The sequence below is a fragment of the Gymnodraco acuticeps genome, unplaced genomic scaffold (genome assembly GCF_902827175.1).
Source record: "Gymnodraco acuticeps unplaced genomic scaffold, fGymAcu1.1, whole genome shotgun sequence".
In the NCBI taxonomy this organism is placed as follows: domain Eukaryota; kingdom Metazoa; phylum Chordata; class Actinopteri; order Perciformes; family Bathydraconidae; genus Gymnodraco; species Gymnodraco acuticeps.
Window position 1 is genome coordinate 193,180 of NW_022991180.1, and position 21,138 is coordinate 214,317.

Consider the following 21,138-nt stretch of genomic DNA (forward strand, 5'->3'; position numbering starts at 1 on the left):
GGAGAACGTCGGGCCCGGCGTGCTCCAATCAGTGTCCTCGGAAGTGGACCAGGAGATGACAGCCAATGATGTTGGGGCAACCACACAGCTCATTTACATAATCACACACAGCTGCAGGCAATCCCAAACAGGTTACCGAGCAGGCAGAAACAGCAGCCGTAACACCCCCCCCCCCCCCCTTAAGACACAAACCCACAGCTTGTGAACCAAACACACTAACAAATCTACCTAATAACACACACACTAACATCACTAAACCAACCTGATATCACACCCGACCCTCGCATACTAACCTGGACAATACATCAGCCAACGCGTTCTCTGAGCTCTGTTTAAGACGGATGTCTTGTTTTGTAGTCCCGCACAATCAGAGCCCAGCTCATGAGACGCTGATCATGCTTCTGTATGCTAAGACAGGCTACGTATGGATCATAACAGAGGAACACGACTATGATTGGCCACAGGCTGAGTCCTACCCAGATCTCAACGTGCTGTAGAACTAGCACAAAAACTAAGATGAGTATCTGATAAATCAGCAGACACTCTCGGATTACTGAGAGAGTCGGAAAGTCGAAAGGCTTGTCTGAGCCGACGGGTTGCGCCGTGCTCGCGACATCCTCATGAGGAGGGGAAGCCACAATTACTGGCTTTCCCTCGGGCACAACCTTGTCTGGGAGCACCGGCACAATCGCAGGATCAGGCAATAAAGCATCTGAGTCATCCCTGAGTGCAGGGGTCACCTTACTACCCGCAATGTCATTTCCCATTAAAAACACTATCCCTTTTAACGGTAACGCTGGACACACAGCGACTGGGTAGAAACCGGTTGCTAGGTCTGACTGTACATGTACCTTGTGTACGGGCCGTGGGATATAACCCATCTCAATGCCGCATAATGTGGAACCGTAACCACAGGCTGACTGTTCAGAAAATGGCAGTGCGGAGGCAACAATCACAGACTGAGAGCCTCCAGTGTCTCGTAATATGCGCATAGGTCTCTGATCGGCAGACTCCCCAGTTAAGGATATTAACCCCTCGAACACAAAAGGCTCAAAACAGGGATCTGTCTCCCCCTCGTCACGGTCAGATGCAGGGATAAGGGATGACTCACCTTTAATCAGGCCAATGCCTTTCGGGGGGGGGCATGTTTTGTGGCTGCTCCTTATGCGTCGGAACTGCACAGTTGGCGATGACATGTCCAGGTTGGTGACAATAAAGGCTCTCTCTCTCTCCTCTGTACCTACATCATACTCTTTCCACGGTCCGGTAAATGGGGCGTCGGACACCCGGCGGGCCCTCTCGGTATACACAGGAGAGAACACAGATTTATGAATGAGTACATATTCATCAGCCAACACAGCGGCCGCAGAGAGAGAGTTTACCTTCTGTTCATTCAAGTATACCACAATACGATCAGGCAACCATCTCTTGAACTCCTCCAACATGATCAGTTCCCTCAGAGCAGCATAATCCGTCGCTTCACATGAAACAACCCACTTACTGAACATCATTCCCTTCTCCCTGGCGAACTCGACATGTGTCTGATTAAGACCCTTCCTGTGGTTCCTAAATTTCTGTCGGTACGCTTCGGGAACTAATTCATACACCCTGAGAATGGCACCCTTCACTAAGTCGTAATTTAGACCGTCCTCTAGCGAAAGAGCAGCAACCGCTTCCTGAGCTCTTCCATAAAGTTTGCACTGGGCTAACAGAGCCCAGGCTTCAACCGGCCACCGGAGAGCCACTGCAATGCGCTCAAAAGCACCAAAGTACGCATCCACCTCAGTCTCACGGAAAAGTGGCACTAACGAAATATTTTTGACTACGTTGAACGCAGGGGGATGAGGAGGAAGTGAAAAGCTTTCTCTAGGATTGCCAACAACACCGGATGCGCGCAGTTCGGAGTCTAGCTCCATCTGCCGTATCCGGACTTCTTTGTCTGCCTCGATTTTCCTTATGTCCAACTGAAACTGCCTGTCTTGCTCCCGGTCTTTAGCTTCCCACTGACGCTGCCTGTCCTTGGCTTCCAACTGGAGCCGGACGAGACGGAACTCAGGATCACTCTCTTCCTCAGAGTCCGAACTGCCAAGAGGCGGTGGGTTGTAAGGAATCGGCGTGAACGGTGCTTTAAACTGCCCACCGCCCTCACTGTCGCCACCTTCCTCTTTAGCAAACGGAAACTCCGCCTCCTGTCTCTGATTTAAGATCTCTTCAGATAGAGCATCGGACACAGGGAGCTCAACTGGTAAAGCCAGTATAAGTAACCCCCTTTTTACCATCTCATCCACCACCAATGCCTTCAACTCTTTCTTCAACCATTGTTTACTTACTGTGAGACTGAAGTGTTGCGCTAGCTCATATAAGTCGTCTTTACAACACCGGTCCAGCTCCTCATAGGACGGCCAGACTAGGAACGACTCGAGGTTGAAAGACGCCATACTCAGCTAAATCTGCACACTTTACCACTTTGTTTTTAGCTGTACAAAACCACTTATAACCCCAGGAAAGTATTTAAGATCCCGGACGATCCCCCATGTATTACGTTCCCTTCTGAGCTAGGGGAATCAAAGGGAAGCAACACAACCAGAATGGGATTGGTAAAAGTTATAAGCTGTTTTAATGCACAATCGGTGAACAAAAATGGCGGGCAAGCAGCCTGAAACACACAAATTGCCACAAACACTGGTTTAAATCACAAACAATAGAGGCCCCAAGGGCGCAAGTTTAAAGGGGAAACCAAACTAAGGGAGGACTCTAAAAAGTGAGTCTAAACGCATACAGGGAAACTAAATACTCACACACTAAATAAAGAAGGGAACAAAACCTCACTGTAAAAGTGGTACAACTAGCAAAGGAAGGCTGTAATAAAACACAGCTAGGACAACAGTCAAACAATACTAAACTAATCTAAGCACATCTAATCAACCTAATCTAAGCACATCTAATCACAATAACACGGTCCACACAAGTTAACCCCCAGAATGAAGAGCAAATAGCGAGAGGCATCTGTTCACTCAACAGAGCCTCCAGAGTGATGATTGTCCCCAGCTTTGTAGTCTTCTCCAGCAGGTGTGCGCTGGGCTTGCACAGGGATTGGAGAACGTCGGACCCGGCGTGCTCCAATCAGTGTCCTCGGAAGTGGACCAGGAGATGACAGCCAATGATGTTGGGGCAACCACACAGCTCATTTACATAATCACACACAGCTGCAGGCAATCCCAAACAGGTTACCGAGCAGGCAGAAACAGCAGCCGTAACAGTAACGAAGGCTGATGCTGAACTTGGAAAAATGTGTTAGTGGTCTGCATGATGTGATTTTGTTAAATCTGAATATCAGTAATAATGATCTACTTCAGTGCCTGGTGTAAAATGGTTTGGTATGATTGATTTGGCTAAAACTTTATTTAACATCCTGACAAATTAATAAAAAAGGATTATTATTAATTAATTAATTAAAATAATTCATTAAAAAGGCCGATGTCTGCAGGATCACTTAGGAATGCCTTGCATGAACATTTGTCAGGCTTTGTGTTTCCTAGGGGCAGTACATTAATGAAGTTTATTGATAATTTATTTATTTAACATCCGAAGAAAATTGTGCTGCTAACACAGGGAAAACGTTGTTGCATTATTTGGCATCACAGGGACACAATGATGTCACTAGTAAACTCCAGCTGGTAGAATAACAAAGTGCATTATAGGACATGAGATCTCGAGACTGACTTAGACTGAATGAATGTGAATTGATTTGTCAATTCTTGACCCACTGACAAATTACAAATGTTTTATTTTGGGATGCACACAATGCTTTTTGCAATGGATTTCTGACTATGCCATATTAGTTGAACCATTGTGAGACATGGCGCATGAACTTTGTCTGACTGCATGATCCATGCATAACTGCATGACCAGTGGTGTAGTGGGGATTTTTTTTACTGGGGGGACGCTATTTTAATTAGGTAATCCCAAACAATGCCACACAAGGGCGAACGCGTGCAGTGCACTCACAAAACGGGCAGACAGGTCCACAGAAACTAACTTAGTCCCACTTTAGTTACTATGCAAAAAGCAGACGGCGCTGCGCTCAACACACACACAGACTCAAAACCATGGACACACTGGCACATAAATTACATAAACAATTTATAGGCCTAAATTGCATAAACTACAGTATTGCAACTAAGCAGACCTCTCTCTCTCTCTCAATCTATTTAAAACTCATAACAAACAAACAAAATTCACAAAGTAGTCCTGAAATTAACTTATTAAATAAACGAAACGAAAAATATAGCCTACTTATGCAAACAACTGAATCTGGACTTGAAATTAATCTGATTAGGCCTAGCCTACATTGCAAATAAGCAGACAGCGCTGCTTTTCACACACACACACACCTTGTGTTTTGAAGACTGATAAATCCGAAATGGATGAACAAACTTTGCAGCCCAGTTTCCCAGCTTTGCAGTCTATCCACGGGTATGCCTCTTGTTTCCTCCGCCACATGTCCTCCGTCCATACCTATGGGAAAGGTGAGCTTGAGCTAGCTAGGGGAACGTTGCTATAGCTAACGTTAACGTTAGTGCTAGCATTATCCACGTCTTTAGGCGGCTCTTCTGATGATGTAGTAGGCTACTAGTAGCAGCTTCACTTGTAGCTTCGGTGCTGTGCTAGCCTCTTTCTTCTTGTTAATTATATTCTTTTTTAGAAAATAAGTCAAGTAAAAAATGTTTGCCTGCCATTATAGAGCTTTTTCTTTAGCGTTCTTGAGGGAAAGAGCTGCCGCAAAATCGGCGGGCGGCGAACTGGCTCCCCCCAGTGGGTGTGTCATTGACACACCCCCAGCTCTCTGCAGGGTCACGAGCGTGATGACAAATCATAATTATTTAAGGAAATCGTTTTTATTTTGTATTATAATTACTGTGAAATGTATTATGTTTTTGTCATTATTACAACAAATACACACTTGCAACTGATAACACTGGCAATGATTTTATATGTATTCTACCGTCCACCAGGCGCCTTGGGGGACTTCTTGGAGGAATTAGATCATCTCCTCTCACACATCCCTGAAACTGGCCCTCCCGCTGTACTTCTCGGAGACTTCAACCTCCAGATGGGGAAGATAGACGAACTAACATCTCTGTTAACCGCCTTTGCTTTCTCACTCTCTCCGTCCCCACCGACTCATAAAGCTGGCAATGTCCTTGATCTCATATTCTCAAGGAACTGCGCTACTTCTAACCTCTCTGTAAATCCGCTCCACACATCCGATCACTTCTTCATTTCATTCTCTCTATCCCTTTCCAAACATAACAAACTAATCTCTTCCCATCCTGCACTTGTCCGCCGTAACCTTCGCTCCCTCTCTCCCTCTACCTTTGCCTCGTCGGTGCTCTCAGCCCTCCCTTCCTCTGATTCGTTCCAACTACTGCCTCCAAACTCTGCTGCAGAAACTCTCCTCTCTACTCTCTCATCCACTCTGGACTCGCTCTGTCCTCTGACATCTCGGCAGGCTCGTCAGTCCCCTCCGGCTCCCTGGCTAAATGATGCACTGCGTGCTAATAGAACCGTCCTTAGGGCAGCAGAGCGGAAATGGTGGAAATCCAAACACCGTGACGACCTCCTAACCTATCAAGCTCTCCTCTCCTCTTTCTCTGCTTCGATCTCTCAGGCAAAAAGCACTTTCTTTCAAGATAAGATCCAATCTTCCTATTCCAATCCTAAAAAACTATTTTCCATCTTCTCCACCCTCTTGGACCCTCCAAAAGCTTCTCCCCCCTCCTCACTTCTGTCAAGCGACTTTGTTACCCACTTTGAAAAAAAGGTTAATGATATTCGCTCTTCTTTTTCTGACTCACCTTTACTCACCGCTGGGTCACCAGACCTTCCTTCCACCAACACACTAACCTCCTTTTCCCCTCTCTCTCCAAGTGAGGTTCTTACCCTCATTACCTCTGCCCGCCCTACCACCTGTCCTCTGGACCCTATCCCTTCAAACCTCCTTCAGACTATCGCTCCTGATATTCTACCGTTTCTCACCCATTTCATCAACACTTCTCTAACTTCTGGTCACTTTCCAAACAGTCTCAAGGAGGCAAGAGTAAACCCTCTCCTAAAGAAACCCACTCTCAACCCGTCTGATGTTATAAACTACAGGCCTGTCTCTCTCCTCCCGTTCCTGTCTAAATCACTTGAACGCGCTGTCTTTAAACAACTCTCCTGTTATCTCAATCAGAACAACCTTCTGGATCCGCACCAGTCTGGTTTCAAGGCAGGTCACTCCACAGAAACTGCTCTCCTTGCTGTCACGGAGGAACTGCACACTGCCAAAACTGCATCCCTCTCCTCTGTCATCATCCTGTTGGACCTGTCTGCTGCATTCGACACGGTGAATCATCAGATCCTCCTTCGCACTCTCCAAAAACTTGGAGTTTCTGGCTCTGCACTTTCCCTCCTCACCTCATACCTGAAAGACCGTACCTACAGGGTGACTTGGAGAGGGTCTGAGTCCGACCCTTGTCAATTAACTACGGGGGTCCCTCAGGGCTCTGTTCTTGGTCCCCTCCTCTTCTCCTTGTACACAAACTCGCTCGGATCAGTCATTAGCCCGCATGGTTTTTCTTACCACTGCTACGCTGACGACACCCAATTAATTATGTCCTTTCCCCGCTCAGAGACCCAGGTCGTCGCACGCATCTCTGCTTGTCTAGCTGACATCTCTCAGTGGATGTCTGCTCACCACCTCAAGCTCAACCTTGACAAGACTGAGCTGCTCTTCCTCCCGGGAAAAGATTGTCCAACTCTTGACCTGACAATCAACATCGGCACCTCAGTTGTTTCCCCGACTCAGACTGCAAGGAATCTGGGTGTGACCCTAGATAACAACCTGTCCTTCACTGCAAACATCGCTGCTACAACCCGTTGCTGCAGATACACGCTTTACAACATCAGGAAGATACGTCCCCAGCTGACTCAGAAAGCGACTCAGGTTCTGGTCCAGGCTCTCGTCATCTCACGCCTAGACTACTGCAACTCCCTCCTGGCTGGTCTACCTGCATGTGCCATCCGACCTCTGCAGCTCATCCAGAATGCAGCGGCTCGTCTGGTTTTCAACCTTCCTAAATTCTCCCACACCACTCCGCTCCTCCGCTCCCTTCACTGGCTTCCGGTAACTGCTAGAATCCACTTCAAGACACTGGTACTTGCTTACCGTGCTGCGAATGGATCTGGCCCTTACTACATCCAGGACATGGTTAAACCGTACACCCCAGCGCGTGCACTACGCTCTGCATCAGCCAAACGACTCGTTGCGCCCTCGCTGCGAGGGGGACCCAAGTTCCCATCGGCGAAAACACGTGGGTTTGCTATCCTGGCTCCAAGATGGTGGAATGAGCTCCCCATTGACATCAGGACGGCAGATAGCTTGCACATCTTCCGGCGCAAACTGAAAACTCATCTCTTTCGACTCCACTTCGAGCGTTAGAACAATTAACGAAGCACTTTTATACCAATAAAGGACTGGATTACCTAAAGCCAGTTGAGTAGCACTTGAAATGTTTGGCTCTATGAAACCTGATATACTTATATGATTCTGTTTTCTTCAAGGTTGTGTCTTCCTGGTCGAATGTACTTATTGTAAGTCGCTTTGGACAAAAGCGTCAGCTAAATGCAATGTAATGTAATGTAATGTATTAGACTATTAAAAAAAGATCATGCTCCAAATAAGTGGGGGTACGGCGTACCCCCGCGTCCAACGCCCACTACACCACTGTGCATGACTATGTAACTTGATTTTTAACATTGCTGATTCTTTTCGACAGGAAAAGGTTTTTTCCTTTGTTTTAGGTGTTCCTGATGTTGAAACAATGTTTCCAGGATGGGTATAATGGGTTTATTGTTACATTTAGTAATTACATTTTAAGATGTATTTGACACAATTTTGTTTCCATCCCAGGTGAAATCTTTCATTATTTCTTCTGTGACACATTGGTTTCAGATGTCTTTTAAACACACAACAAAACACAAATAACATTTCATGGTTTCAAGAAGTTTAAAAAGTATGGATAAGACTAAGGCCTAGTGGTCGACTGTAGGCTGTTAACCCAGAATGCAAGTGCTATTTTCTACCCAGGTCAAAGCTGTCTTTCCCTTGCACACTTGAGGAGGGAAGATGGAGAATTCTGAGGCAGATGTTTTAAGGAGCTGCATCTGGAGGCAGACTGAGTGTCAATGAAGGCAGCTGGATGACTCAGACTTCAGTTACTTCTTCCAGAAGCCTCAGTTTTCTGACGACGGTTCCGTCCAATTCAAATGGTAATGATCAATCAATGTTTATTTATAAAGCCCAATATCACAAATGTTACATTTGTCTCAGTGGTCTTCACAGTTTGTACAGAATATCAGTATGACAACACGACACCCTCTGTCCTTAGAGCCTCACATCGTACAAGGAAAAACTTCCGGAGAAAACCCACAGTTTAAAGAGAAAAATGGGAGAAACCTCAGGGAGAGCAACAGAGGAGGGATCCCTCTCCCAGGACGGACAGACGTGCAATAGATGCCGTGGGTAAATTGAAAAGATAATACATTTGCAACATAGGTAGACCAAATGTTTGGAAATGCATGTGTGTATAATAGGAAGATAATGTTGCTTCAGATGTCATCGAGGGATTTTGCTATGAGATGGGACACCACAGCATGAAGGCTAAGATAAATATTCCATCTAATGGCTACGCATGGAGATCAGAATGTGCACACCCTGAAGAAGTGTTTACTGGACAATATAACAGAAGCAGAACGACAACAGTTACATCTTGCTATAAGTGTTTTGGAAGATTTTTCATTATGTATAATCAAGTATTAAATGGTATGTTACTTTGTTATTAGGCTATGTATGTAAGTTTGTTCAACTTGAATGGGACAAATAGATTTTTTCCTCTTAAGCATACTGAGGTGTTTAATGATTTTCCATTTAAGTAGAGTAGATTAGCGCAATAGTCTTTTCTTTCACTTTTATGTTATAATCAAAAAGGTGTGTTTTGGCTATTGTGAGTAGGTTACTTGTAAGAATATATTTTTGATTATGTGACCTTAATTAATAAAAGGAGAAAGTGTTATGGCAGAATCCTTATTACAGCGTATTTCTGGCTTATTCATTAAGATCCCATGGTAAGCCATATGATGTGTGTTATTGAGTTGGGTCACACAGAGTTAGAGAGACAATGGTCGTTTTGAATTATCAATAGATATATTCATTTTACGTGAGCTGATGCCGAGGTCATAGGAAGTGTGAGAGGCTACTCAGAGATAATACACTTAAGTCTTTGTTAGTTAATTACTCCTAAAGACGTCATGAGATGACTTTTCAACATATACAAGTATAGCTTTCAGAGAGAAAAACATGTGACGTTCGTGTGGTAGGCTATATGATAAAATGTGTGTGTGTTCATTACAGTGGCTATATATACACTGTGTGGTTATTGCTACTGGTGGGGGGCATTTCCACGATTGACTGATGTGGCAGGTGATGTTGTGTTACAAGATTATTATTGTTGTTGAGCAACTGAATAAGAATTAATCTCAACTATGTCTGTTTGTGTTTTATTGATCTCTCTCTGTGTTAACATTTAAGGTTGGTGAGCCATACATTGTACTTACAGCTGCATCCCCTGTAATCTCAGATGCACCCAAGTCATAATTTTTTTCTGGAACCGCGCCTAAGAGACTGAGTTACTAGCTCTATTGGATGAAATCCAAAAAATTCCTGTTTTCCACACCATATTTGGCAAGGGCCCATATTTAACCTCACATTGTAAGCAAGCCAGATCGTATATAAGGGGGCCCCAACAGGACAGAGGACGGTGTGGTGGAAGGCCTTTGGAGACTTCAGCTTGTGGTAGGCTTATCTTCTGCTGTATAGCATTTCAATTTATTCTGTATTTGCTCAATTTGTTTGAAATATAAATTCATTGTAAAAAATTATCATTATCAAAACCAATTGATTTAAAACCAATATGATATCTTCTCAACAGGATTGTGGAATATTTCTGACTTTTCAATAAGAGTGGAACAGGTATATATACTACATTACATTTGCAAATATATTTATTCCGTCAATCTAAGTTAGAAAAAAGTTTTAATGAGCTAATTACTTTTAACTCCATACTGGAATGTGTTCTGGTACACAGGAAAATAATTGAAGTGTGGACAGTTACCAATCCACATTTCAGTTTACTTCTTACCTCTGAGAGCAAAGCAGCTGACCCCCACACTGCTTCCTGGGACCTGTATAGTAGCTGCCCACTGCTTCTAATACTAGGATGGGTTAAATTCAAAGACTACATTTCACTGAGTGCGGTGCTGTGCACATTTGTGTGACGATTTAACGAGAATTTGATTTGAATCCTTCCATTTCAATTTCAAGGATAATTCAATTTAATGGGGATATGTTTATTTTTCTTTGATGACAGACATTCTGGGCTGTTGAATCAAATGGATTGAAAACATTAAAATAAGTAAGATTAATAAGATTTATCTTACTTGTGTGTACTTCACAGAAATAAACTGCCACCATGAGTACCGACGCGGAGATGGCCTTGTATGGCAAGGCTGCCATATACCTTCGTAAGCCAGAGAGGGAAAGACTTGAGGCTCAAAGCGCACCATTTGATGCAAAGAGTGCTTGCTTTGTGTCTGATGTCAAGGAGCTGTACTTGAAGGCAACAATCCTCAAGAAAGATGGTGGCAAAGTCACTGTCAAAGTACTGGACACTGAGGAGGTTCGTATCATTAAACCAGTGTGTACAAGGAATTCAATTTGATCCTTTGTCATTGTAACACATTTCCTGTTCTAGGAGAGGGTAGTGAAAGAAGAGGAGGTCTTCCCATTGAACCCTCCCAAGTATGACAAGATTGAGGACATGGCCATGATGACCCATCTCAATGAAGCCTCTGTGCTGTATAACCTCAAAGAGCGTTATGCAGCATGGATGATCTACGTAAGACTAATTGCCTAATGAGACTGAAAAATGTTTGCTGGAAACATGAAGTTACATTTAAATTCTCTGTGATATATTTTAGACCTACTCTGGGTTGTTCTGTGCCACTGTGAACCCCTACAAGTGGCTCCCAGTATACGATACTGAATGTGTAAGTGCCTACAGAGGCAAGAAGCGTATGGAGGCTCCACCCCACATCTTCTCTGTCTCTGACAACGCTTATCAGTTCATGGCTACTGGTAAGTCATTACCACTCATTTAAAACGTATCAGTATAGGGTTTCAGTTTTTAACATGTACTTGATTGGTTTATGTTTTTTTTACTTTTACAGATAGGGAAAACCAGTCTGTCTTGATCACGTAAGTTTGTAACATTAACAATTGTGCCAATTTAGTTTAAGTTAAGATTATTCAAACATATTGGTCAAGTTCTTAATAATCTCTGTCTCTACCTAGTGGAGAATCTGGTGCTGGAAAGACTGTGAACACCAAGCGTGTCATCCAGTACTTTGCAACAATCTCAGTTTCTGGACCCAAGAGAGACGAATCAAAGGTATGTTACTCTATGATGATGACGATTCAGGATTCTTTATTTTTAGAAGTTTTTTCAGGGATGAACAAATGAAGTTGTTTCCTGACAGCTATTCTTAATCTGGATTTTAGGGGTCACTTGAGGATCAGATTATTGCAGCCAATCCATTGCTTGAGTCTTATGGTAACGCCAAAACTGTGAGGAATGACAACTCTTCTCGTTTTGTAAGTATGGAACAGTTTCTACACACGAGAGAAGCATTGTTAGATTGCACATGTGGAGGGACATTAATGATTATGTTATTTCAAACAGGGTAAATTCATCAGAATCCATTTCAACACAGCTGGCAAACTGGCTAGTGCTGATATTGAGACTTGTAAGTAACAATCCTTATAGTGTATACAAACTACTGTAAGTAAGATTTAGCCTGGCACTGACATGATCAAAACTTGTAGATCTGCTGGAGAAGTCTAGAGTGACATTCCAGCTTGAAGAAGAGAGAGGCTACCATATCTTCTACCAGATGATGACCGGCCACAAGCCAGAGCTCCTTGGTAAGGAGAATTAGATATAGCAATTATTTCAACCTTATTAGAGTTTTACATTTATAAAAAATATCTACTGACATGTTTATTTTTTTTGGATTCTAGAACTGGCACTCCTCACAACCAACCCCTACGACTTCCCCATGTGTAGCATGGGTAAGATCGTTGTGGCCAGCATTGATGACAAACTGGAGCTGGAAGCCACGGATGTGAGTAATTTTCAATTCAACATATTTAAATAGACTTTGTGAAATAAATGCAACATCATTACAACTATTTTAAGAACTTTTGCTTGAACAATTATGTTTTTTGTGTCTTTTGGCATCAGAATGCTATTGATATCCTGGGCTTCACTAATGAAGAGAAGATGAGCATTTACAAGATGACCGGTGCTGTGCTTCACCATGGTAACATGAAGTTCAAGCAAAAGCAGCGTGAGGAGCAGGCTGAGAATGATGGCACAGAGGGTGAGTATTTCATCTTAGCTCAAAGCTTAGAGCTTGGCAACAACATTGATACATTTCTTGATAACGTTGTGTTCTTCACAAATTATGATGGACATTTCTGAATTATTTTCAGATGCTGACAAGGTTGCTTATTTGCTGGGTCTGAACTCCGCTGACATGCTGAAGGGTCTGTGCTATCCTAGAGTGAAGGTCGGAAATGAGTATGTCACCAAGGGACAGACTGTGCCTCAGGTAAACAATGATGGTCAATATCGAACCTTCTACTGTTTATAAACAAAAATGTAGTACAGATTTCATTAGGAAAAATATATGCAATGTCAGTTGGCATTTTCTGTACTTCTGTCAATGAGTTCTAATTGAATACTAAGTTCAAGGGCGATCTTTGATTACATTTTAGTTTAGTTTTGGAATTTTAGTGGCATGTATCTTGAAAATAATATAATATACCAGTTGTATATGTCAAAAATGAAATCACATCACTTTTTTTCTTTAAGGTCATGAACTCAGTGCCTGCCCTGGCCAAGTCTATCTATGAGAGGATGTTCTTGTGGATGGTCATCCGTATCAACAATATGTTGGACACCAAACAAGCTAGACAGTTCTACATTGGTGTGCTGGATATTGCTGGCTTTGAAATCTTTGATGTAAGCCAGAGTTTGTACAATTTAGCAGTTGATACTTTTCAATAAATAATAGTTCTTATTGCCTTGTAAGAGATTATGAAGATGATATGTCCTTTTGCAGTTCAATACATTGGAGCAGCTGTGCATCAACTTCACAAATGAGAAACTGCAACAGTTCTTCAACCACACCATGTTCGTCCTGGAGCAAGAGGAGTACAAGAAGGAGGGTATTATCTGGGAGTTCATTGACTTTGGTATGGACTTGGCTGCCTGCATTGAGCTGATTGAAAGGGTAACCACTTCATTTATTATATCATACATCATATGTAACTGTTTTTTTATTTGTTATAATGTATCACTAAATTATATACCTCTTTCAACCTTTTCAAGCCCATGGGCATCTTCTCCATCCTTGAAGAGGAGTGCATGTTCCCCAAGGCCTCAGACACATCCTTCAAGAACAAGCTGTATGACCAGCATCTTGGCAAAAACAGAGCATTTGAGAAGCCAAAGCCCACAAAGGGCAAGGCTGAGGCCCACTTCTCCCTGGTGCACTATGCTGGTACCGTGGACTACAACATCACTGGCTGGCTGGACAAGAACAAGGATCCCCTGAATGACTCTGTCATTCAGCTGTACCAGAAATCCTCAGTGAAACTGCTGGTTTCGCTGTATCCTCCAGTAGTTGAGGGTAAGATAGTAACTACAGTAAAGATCAAATGTATATTTGTAATATTGTTTTATTTTAACTCATCAACTATTACTTGTTTATGCTAATTTCATGACATTCTAACAAAACATCAACAGATGCTACTAAGAAGGGAGGCAAGAAGAAGGGTGGTTCTATGCAGACTGTGTCCTCACAGTTCAGGGTAAGCTTTCTCAAAGCAAACATAACTAATAGATCTCTGTTTAAACCAAAACTCCCAATTGTGGCATTTCATGACATGAGACACCATTATGGATTACAGGAGAACTTGGGCAAGCTGATGACGAACTTGAGGGCCACCCATCCTCACTTTGTGCGCTGTCTGATTCCCAATGAGTCAAAGACTCCAGGTACATATACAACAGTATTGATGACTGGTTTGGTTTTTAATTCTGTGCTGCATCAACAAAAATCCTACTATTTATTCAAATAATTAAATATAAAAAAATGTTGTACAGGTCTTATGGAGAACTTCCTGGTTATCCACCAGCTCAGGTGTAATGGTGTCCTGGAGGGTATTAGAATCTGCAGAAAAGGTTTCCCCAGCAGGATCCTCTATGCTGACTTCAAGCAGAGGTATAATGTTTTTATACATAGAATTTTAACCTCTCATTATTACAATGTAATGCTCCTCCTGACAATAAACTATTTCATATAGATACAAGGTGTTGAATGCCGGTGTCATCCCTGACGGTCAGTTCATGGACAACAAGAAGGCTTCAGAGAAGCTGCTTGGGTCAATTGATGTTCCTCAGGATGAATATAAATTTGGACACACCAAGGTAAGTACTTTACACTTACTTCATAACTGAGCTAATGAATATTTACCAAAGACGCTGTACAGTGTATTTGTTGGATGTTACTGTGACTACGGTAGTATGTATTATACATGTAATTAATGAAACTACATCAGGAGGTCAACTCTGGTAGCCTCTGTTTTTCCATCCCGGCAAATAAAAAAAATAAAAAAACAATACTTCCTTGATTATGATGAAACAAGTAATTAAGACTTGGCCTTAAAACCATTCCATCCAACCAGAAACCATCATGTAAATAGGAGTCACATATTTCATTTTGTTTGTTTGCTTGCTTGTTATACAGTGTTTCAAGTGTTCATTACTTGAATTCATCATGTATTTACTGAAAGACATTTATATTTCCCCTCCTCGAAAAAAGGTATTCTGATTCTGAAAACATTTGTTGTTTCTGTTTGTTCAGGTGTTCTTCAAGGCTGGCCTGCTGGGTACCCTTGAGGAGATGAGAGACGAAAAACTGGCCTCTCTGGTCACCATGACTCAGGCTTTGGCCCGTGGTTACGTCATGAGAAAGGAGTTTGTGAAGATGACAGAAAGGAGGCACGTTGGAAATTGCTAATTCTGATCAATGGTGTAAAGAAAAAATAGATATTGTCTAAAACCAATTTCTCTATGCAGGGAAGCCATATACACCATCCAGTACAACGTGCGCTCCTTCATGAATGTCAAACACTGGCCATGGATGAAGGTCTACTACAAGATTAAGCCTCTGCTGCAGAGTGCTGAAACTGAGAAGGAGCTGGCAAATATGAAGGAGAACTATGAAAAAATGAAAACTGACCTGGCTGCTGCCCTGGCCAAGAAGAAGGAACTGGAGGAGAAGATGGTTTCCCTTCTGCGGGAGAAGACTGATCTGGCTCTGCAAGTAGCATCTGTAAGTAAACGTCAACAGACAAATGTGCTTTTTCATGTTTGTGAATATGAGCTAACATGTATTTTTATGAAAATGGTCTAGGAAGGAGACAATCTCACTGATGCTGAGGAGAGATGTGAGGGACTCATCAAGAGTAAGATTCAGATGGAGGCCAAACTCAAAGAGACAACTGAGAGACTGGAGGATGAAGAGGAAATGAATGCTGAGCTCACTGCCAAGAAGAGAAAGCTGGAGGATGAATGCTCTGAGCTCAAGAAGGATATTGATGACCTGGAGCTTACCTTGGCCAAAGTGGAAAAGGAGAAACATGCCACTGAGAACAAGGTTTGTAATCAACGATCTGTCCATTAGGTAGTGAGATTATAATTATTTATTTGTATTAACAACATCTTTCTTGCACACTTAGGTGAAGAACCTGACCGAGGAGATGGCCTCTCAGGATGAGAGCGTTGCTAAGCTGACCAAGGAAAAGAAAGCCCTTCAGGAGTCTCATCAGCAGACTCTTGATGACCTGCAGGCAGAGGAAGACAAAGTCAACACTCTGACCAAGGCCAAGACCAAGCTTGAGCAGCAAGTGGATGATGTAAGTTTACAGTCACTTGATTTGGCAAAGCAAGATTATTCTTGAACATGATAATTAAAAATGTATACCTTTGTTTAGCTTGAGGGTTCTCTGGAGCAAGAGAAGAAGCTGCGTATGGACCTGGAGAGAACTAAGAGAAAGCTTGAGGGTGATCTCAAACTGTCCCAGGAATCCGTCATGGATCTTGAGAATGACAAGCAGCAGTCTGATGAGAAAATCAAAAAGTAGCTTAGTTTTTCTGTTTAAACAACATACATTTTTTTAAAGAAGTGTTCAATTGCATGAACTCAATGGACTTTATCAATTTTGTTCACAGGAAGGACTTTGAATGCAGTCAGCTCCTTAGCAAGATTGAAGATGAGCAGTCTCTGGGTGCTCAGCTCCAGAAGAAGATCAAGGAGCTCCAGGTGAGATATTGTGTTACACTTAACAATACTACATACATTTACTATTATGTGTAATAAAGTGAATGATTGCTAAAAGAGAAAACATCTACATTCAACAGGCTCGTATTGAGGAACTGGAAGAGGAGATTGAGGCTGAGCGTGCAGCTCGTGCCAAGGTTGAGAAGCAGAGAGCTGACCTCTCCAGGGAACTTGAGGAGATCAGTGAGAGGCTGGAGGAGGCTGGAGGTGCCACCGCTTCTCAGATTGAGATGAACAAGAAGCGTGAGGCTGAGTTCCAGAAGCTCCGTCGTGATCTTGAGGAGTCCACTCTGCAGCACGAAGCAACTGCTTCTGCCCTTCGCAAGAAGCAGGCTGACAGTGTTGCTGAGCTGGGAGAGCAGATTGACAACCTCCAGCGTGTCAAGCAGAAGCTTGAGAAGGAAAAGAGTGAATACAAGATGGAGATTGATGACCTCTCTAGCAACATGGAGAATGTTGCTAAGGCAAAGGTACACTAGCAATACATGCTTTTTTTATTATATTATATGTTACCAATATGAATATAGTACATCATGTAAATTATTTTGTTAATAAAATCTGATCACCGATTTTGTTTATTTTTCCTCATTAGGGAAATCTTGAAAAGATGTGCCGTACTCTTGAGGACCAACTTAGCGAACTGAAGACCAAGAATGATGAAAACGTCCACCAAATCAATGACACAAGTTCACAGAAAGCACGTCTCCTGACAGAAAATGGTATCTACATGTTTTTGGTGAACCATCTGTGGAGTATATGATTGAGAAACGTAACACAAACTAACATATTATAATATTTTTCACACAAGGTGAGTTCAGCCGTCAAGTTGAAGAGAAGGAAGCTCTTGTCTCTCAGTTGACCAGAGGCAAGCAGGCCTCCACACAGCAGATTGATGAATTGAAGAGACAGATTGAGGAGGAGGTTAAGGTAAGAAACCATTAAGATAGTATATATTTGTATGATTTGTTTGTCATTTAGAAATTGTGTAATGTTAATAATATTTCTTACAACAGGCCAAGAATGCTCTGGCCCATGGCCTGCAATCAGCCCGCCATGACTGTGATCTGCTGAGGGAGCAGTTTGAAGAGGAGCAGGAGGCCAAGGCTGAGCTGCAGCGTGGAATGTCCAAGGCCAACAGTGAGGTGGCTCAGTGGAGATCGAAGTATGAAACTGATGCTATCCAGCGCACTGAGGAGCTTGAGGAATCCAAGTGAGTGACATTCCAACTGTTAAATGGCCAGAAGTGTAGCATTTTAGCAAAAACTCTACTGATTCCTGAATTGCTGGTAATAACATTAGTATTTTAAAATGTGTATAGCTTCTTACTTTGAGGCCAATCATTGAGATTAATTAATATGGTAATTAATTGTTTCAGTTATGCAAATATAACAAAAAAATAACTTGTAACTTTATGAGTTTAACTGAGCCACAAATACCTCAATTTTCAAACAGGAAAAAGCTTGCCCAGCGCCTTCAGGAGGCTGAGGAACAGATTGAGGCAGTGAATTCCAAGTGTGCTTCTCTTGAGAAAACCAAACAGAGGCTCCAGAGTGAGGTGGAGGACCTCATGATTGATGTGGAGAGGGCCAATGGCCTTGCTGCCAACCTGGACAAAAAGCAGAGGAACTTTGACAAGGTAACGCAATGTACTGTGTTTGGTCAAAACACACAAACAATGACATGAATATGAGACTTTAACATAACCAAATAAACTGTATGAATTGTATTATTCAGGTGTTGGCAGAGTGGAAGCAGAAGTACGAGGAGGGTCAGGCAGAGCTTGAGGGAGCACAGAAGGAGGCTCGTTCTCTCAGCACTGAACTGTTCAAGATGAAGAACTCTTATGAGGAGGCTCTTGATCATCTGGAGACCATGAAGCGTGAAAACAAGAATCTGCAACGTGAGTTCTACATAATGTCACAGAGTTCAACATGAGTTGGACATTTTGTTGATATTTTACCATTTAAGGCTCAACAATATGATAAACCCCATGTATCTTTCTGCAGAGGAGATCTCAGATCTGACTGAACAGATTGGTGAGACTGGCAAGAGCATCCATGAGCTGGAGAAGACCAAGAAGCAGGTGGAAACAGAGAAGACTGAGATCCAGACAGCTCTTGAAGAGGCTGAGGTATTTATTTCCTGGGAGTTCATAACATTACAAATCATTGATAAATATATCAGTGTTTGAAGGCAAAGATGAGTGTTTCATTGTTTGATTTCATTAGGGAACTCTGGAACATGAAGAGTCTAAGATCCTGCGTGTCCAGCTGGAGCTCAACCAGATTAAGGGTGAGGTGGACAGGAAGCTGGCAGAGAAAGATGAAGAGATGGAACAGATCAAGAGGAACAGCCAGAGAGTGACTGACTCCATGCAGAGCACTCTGGATTCTGAGGTCAGGAGCAGAAACGATGCCCTGAGAATCAAGAAGAAGATGGAGGGAGATCTGAATGAGATGGAGATTCAGCTCAGCCATGCCAACCGCCAGGCTGCTGAGTCCACGAAGCAGCTCAGGAATGTGCAGGCACAGCTGAAGGTATAGAAAAGGAACAGTTTATTTTCCAACTATGGTAGATTGGGCTACATTTTGGCATTCATGTATATATGTCTGATCCTTTTCTCACTAGGATGCACAACTGCACCTTGATGATGCTGTCAGAGCCCAGGAGGACTTCAAGGAGCAGGCTGCTATGGTGGATCGTAGAAACGGTCTTATGGTGGCTGAAATTGAGGAACTTAGAGCTGCTCTGGAACAGACAGAGAGAAGTCGCAAAATTGCTGAGCAAGAGCTGGTTGATGCCAGTGAGCGTGTTGGACTTCTGCACTCTCAGGTGAACAAACCTAATCATTTCAATAATTCAAGAATCAAATACAATTTCAACTAACATGAATATTAGGCATGTGATGACTTCAGAGGCTAAATATGTTCACCTTTTAGAACACAAGCCTTGTGAACTCCAAGAAGAAGCTTGAGACCGACCTGGTCCAGGTCCAGGGTGAAGTGGATGACACTGTGCAGGAAGCAAGGAATGCAGAGGAGAAGGCCAAGAAGGCCATCACTGATGTAGGTTTCAATGTCATGTGTTCTTACTTTTAACGGACATTTTTTGTTGATATTTCTAATTAACATGTTTTGATGTCTCCTGTAGGCTGCTATGATGGCTGAGGAGCTGAAGAAGGAGCAAGATACTAGTGCTCATCTGGAGAGGATGAAGAAGAACCTGGAGGTTGCTGTTAAGGACCTGCAGCACCGTCTGGATGAGGCTGAGAACCTGGCCATGAAGGGTGGCAAGAAGCAGCTCCAGAAACTGGAGTCTAGGGTAAGAAAAGTCATACTAAGATTTATATAGCTGAAATAAACCTTTGAAAACAAGCTGGATACTTAATGTTTTAATGTTATTCAAAAGGTGCGTGAGCTGGAAGCAGAGGTTGAGGCTGAACAGAGACGTGGAGTAGATGCTGTTAAAGGTGTCCGCAAATATGAGAGGAGAGTTAAGGAGCTCACCTATCAGGTATGGTTACTATCATAGTTAAAATGTACAGTACCAATTCATCTAATATAGAAACCTTTTAAAATATTGAAACATGCAAATCTAAATTGGCACAGACTGAGGAGGACAAGAAAAATGTTGCCAGGCTGCAGGATCTGGTTGACAAATTGCAGCTGAAGGTGAAGGCCTACAAGAGGCAGGCTGAGGAGGCGGTAAGGACAATATATACATTGTTTTGTAGATATGTCAGATTGTTAAGATTACCATCACATTCTTATATTATATTTTAAAGTCTTTGAAGGTTTCTGTACCTTAAACTATGTATCTCTTATTCCAGGAGGAACAAGCCAATACTCATCTGTCCAAGTGCAGGAAGGTTCAAAATGAGCTGGAGGAGGCTGAGGAGCGTGCTGACATTGCAGAGTCCCAGGTCAACAAACTGAGAGCAAAGACCCGTGACTCTGGCAAGGTAACTATAAAGACATTTCAGCTTTTATGAATGAAAATTAAATTAAATATCTCTTAATGCAATACTTAAGTCCTGACAGAACAAATATAGCCCAAATCTTTATGAAATGAACGACAGAGAAAACATTCAGATGTATGCAGAGTATGATGTCAATGCTTGTATACACTGTATGTATTTATATGTTGTTGTTTTTTTACAGGGAAAAGAAGCAGCTGAATAAAGCACTTGAGTTGATTGGCTGTTTCTAATCATATAATATGATGTGAAATATACCACAATAAACGTTTTTGATCTTCAATGGAATTGTCCTTCTTATTTGTGCGAATGCTGTGCAACAGCATTCCACTATTGTTCATCTTTTCTTTAATCATCTTCTTCTACTTCTTTTTCTTCTTCTTATTAGTGTGAATGCTGTTTACAGCTAGGTAGAGAGGCCTTTTTCAGATTTTAACATTAATGTGTAATGCACAGATCGTTAAGGCTAGAGTGCTTTGATGTCAAAACAGAGTGGAGGAGAGCTTGAAATTTGCCCAAAATTGTTTTTTAAACCTGCCATAATTCCCTAACCCAACACTCCTTGGACATCATTTTTCATGAAAAACTTAGGA

The 21,138-nt window shown here is 42.5% G+C and overlaps 1 protein-coding gene across 1 annotated transcript; it reads left to right on the forward strand.

The window, feature by feature from the left end:
• Positions 1-10,571: 10,571 nt before the first annotated feature.
• LOC117560825 (myosin heavy chain, fast skeletal muscle-like) lies at positions 10,572-20,828 on the forward strand. The gene is made up of 39 exons (XM_034237893.1): positions 10,572-10,778; positions 10,854-10,997; positions 11,080-11,236; positions 11,329-11,356; positions 11,453-11,549; positions 11,660-11,752; positions 11,841-11,904; positions 11,984-12,082; positions 12,179-12,282; positions 12,402-12,540; positions 12,653-12,771; positions 13,035-13,184; positions 13,285-13,455; positions 13,554-13,854; positions 13,971-14,035; positions 14,135-14,222; positions 14,331-14,448; positions 14,531-14,654; positions 15,091-15,227; positions 15,306-15,561; positions 15,643-15,885; positions 15,968-16,144; positions 16,223-16,368; positions 16,461-16,551; positions 16,650-17,039; positions 17,162-17,288; positions 17,378-17,496; positions 17,583-17,779; positions 18,022-18,205; positions 18,304-18,469; positions 18,576-18,700; positions 18,798-19,106; positions 19,198-19,401; positions 19,509-19,634; positions 19,720-19,890; positions 19,978-20,082; positions 20,178-20,273; positions 20,399-20,530; positions 20,730-20,828. Exons 1-39 carry the CDS (start codon positions 10,572-10,574, stop codon positions 20,748-20,750), a joined length of 5,790 nt encoding a protein of 1,929 aa, XP_034093784.1. The 3' UTR covers positions 20,751-20,828.
• The last annotated feature ends 310 nt before the right edge of the window (positions 20,829-21,138 follow it).

Bases quoted from the DNA above. Each gene is read 5' to 3' on its own strand.
- LOC117560825 (XM_034237893.1), top strand. From the start codon at position 10,572: ATGAGTACCGACGCGGAGATGGCCTTGTATGGCAAGGCTGCCATATAC. The intron at 16,369-16,460 runs GTAGCTTAGTTT...TTTTGTTCACAG, and splicing joins TCTGATGAGAAAATCAAAAA to GAAGGACTTTGAATGCAGTC. The intron at 16,552-16,649 runs GTGAGATATTGT...TACATTCAACAG, and splicing joins AGAAGATCAAGGAGCTCCAG to GCTCGTATTGAGGAACTGGA.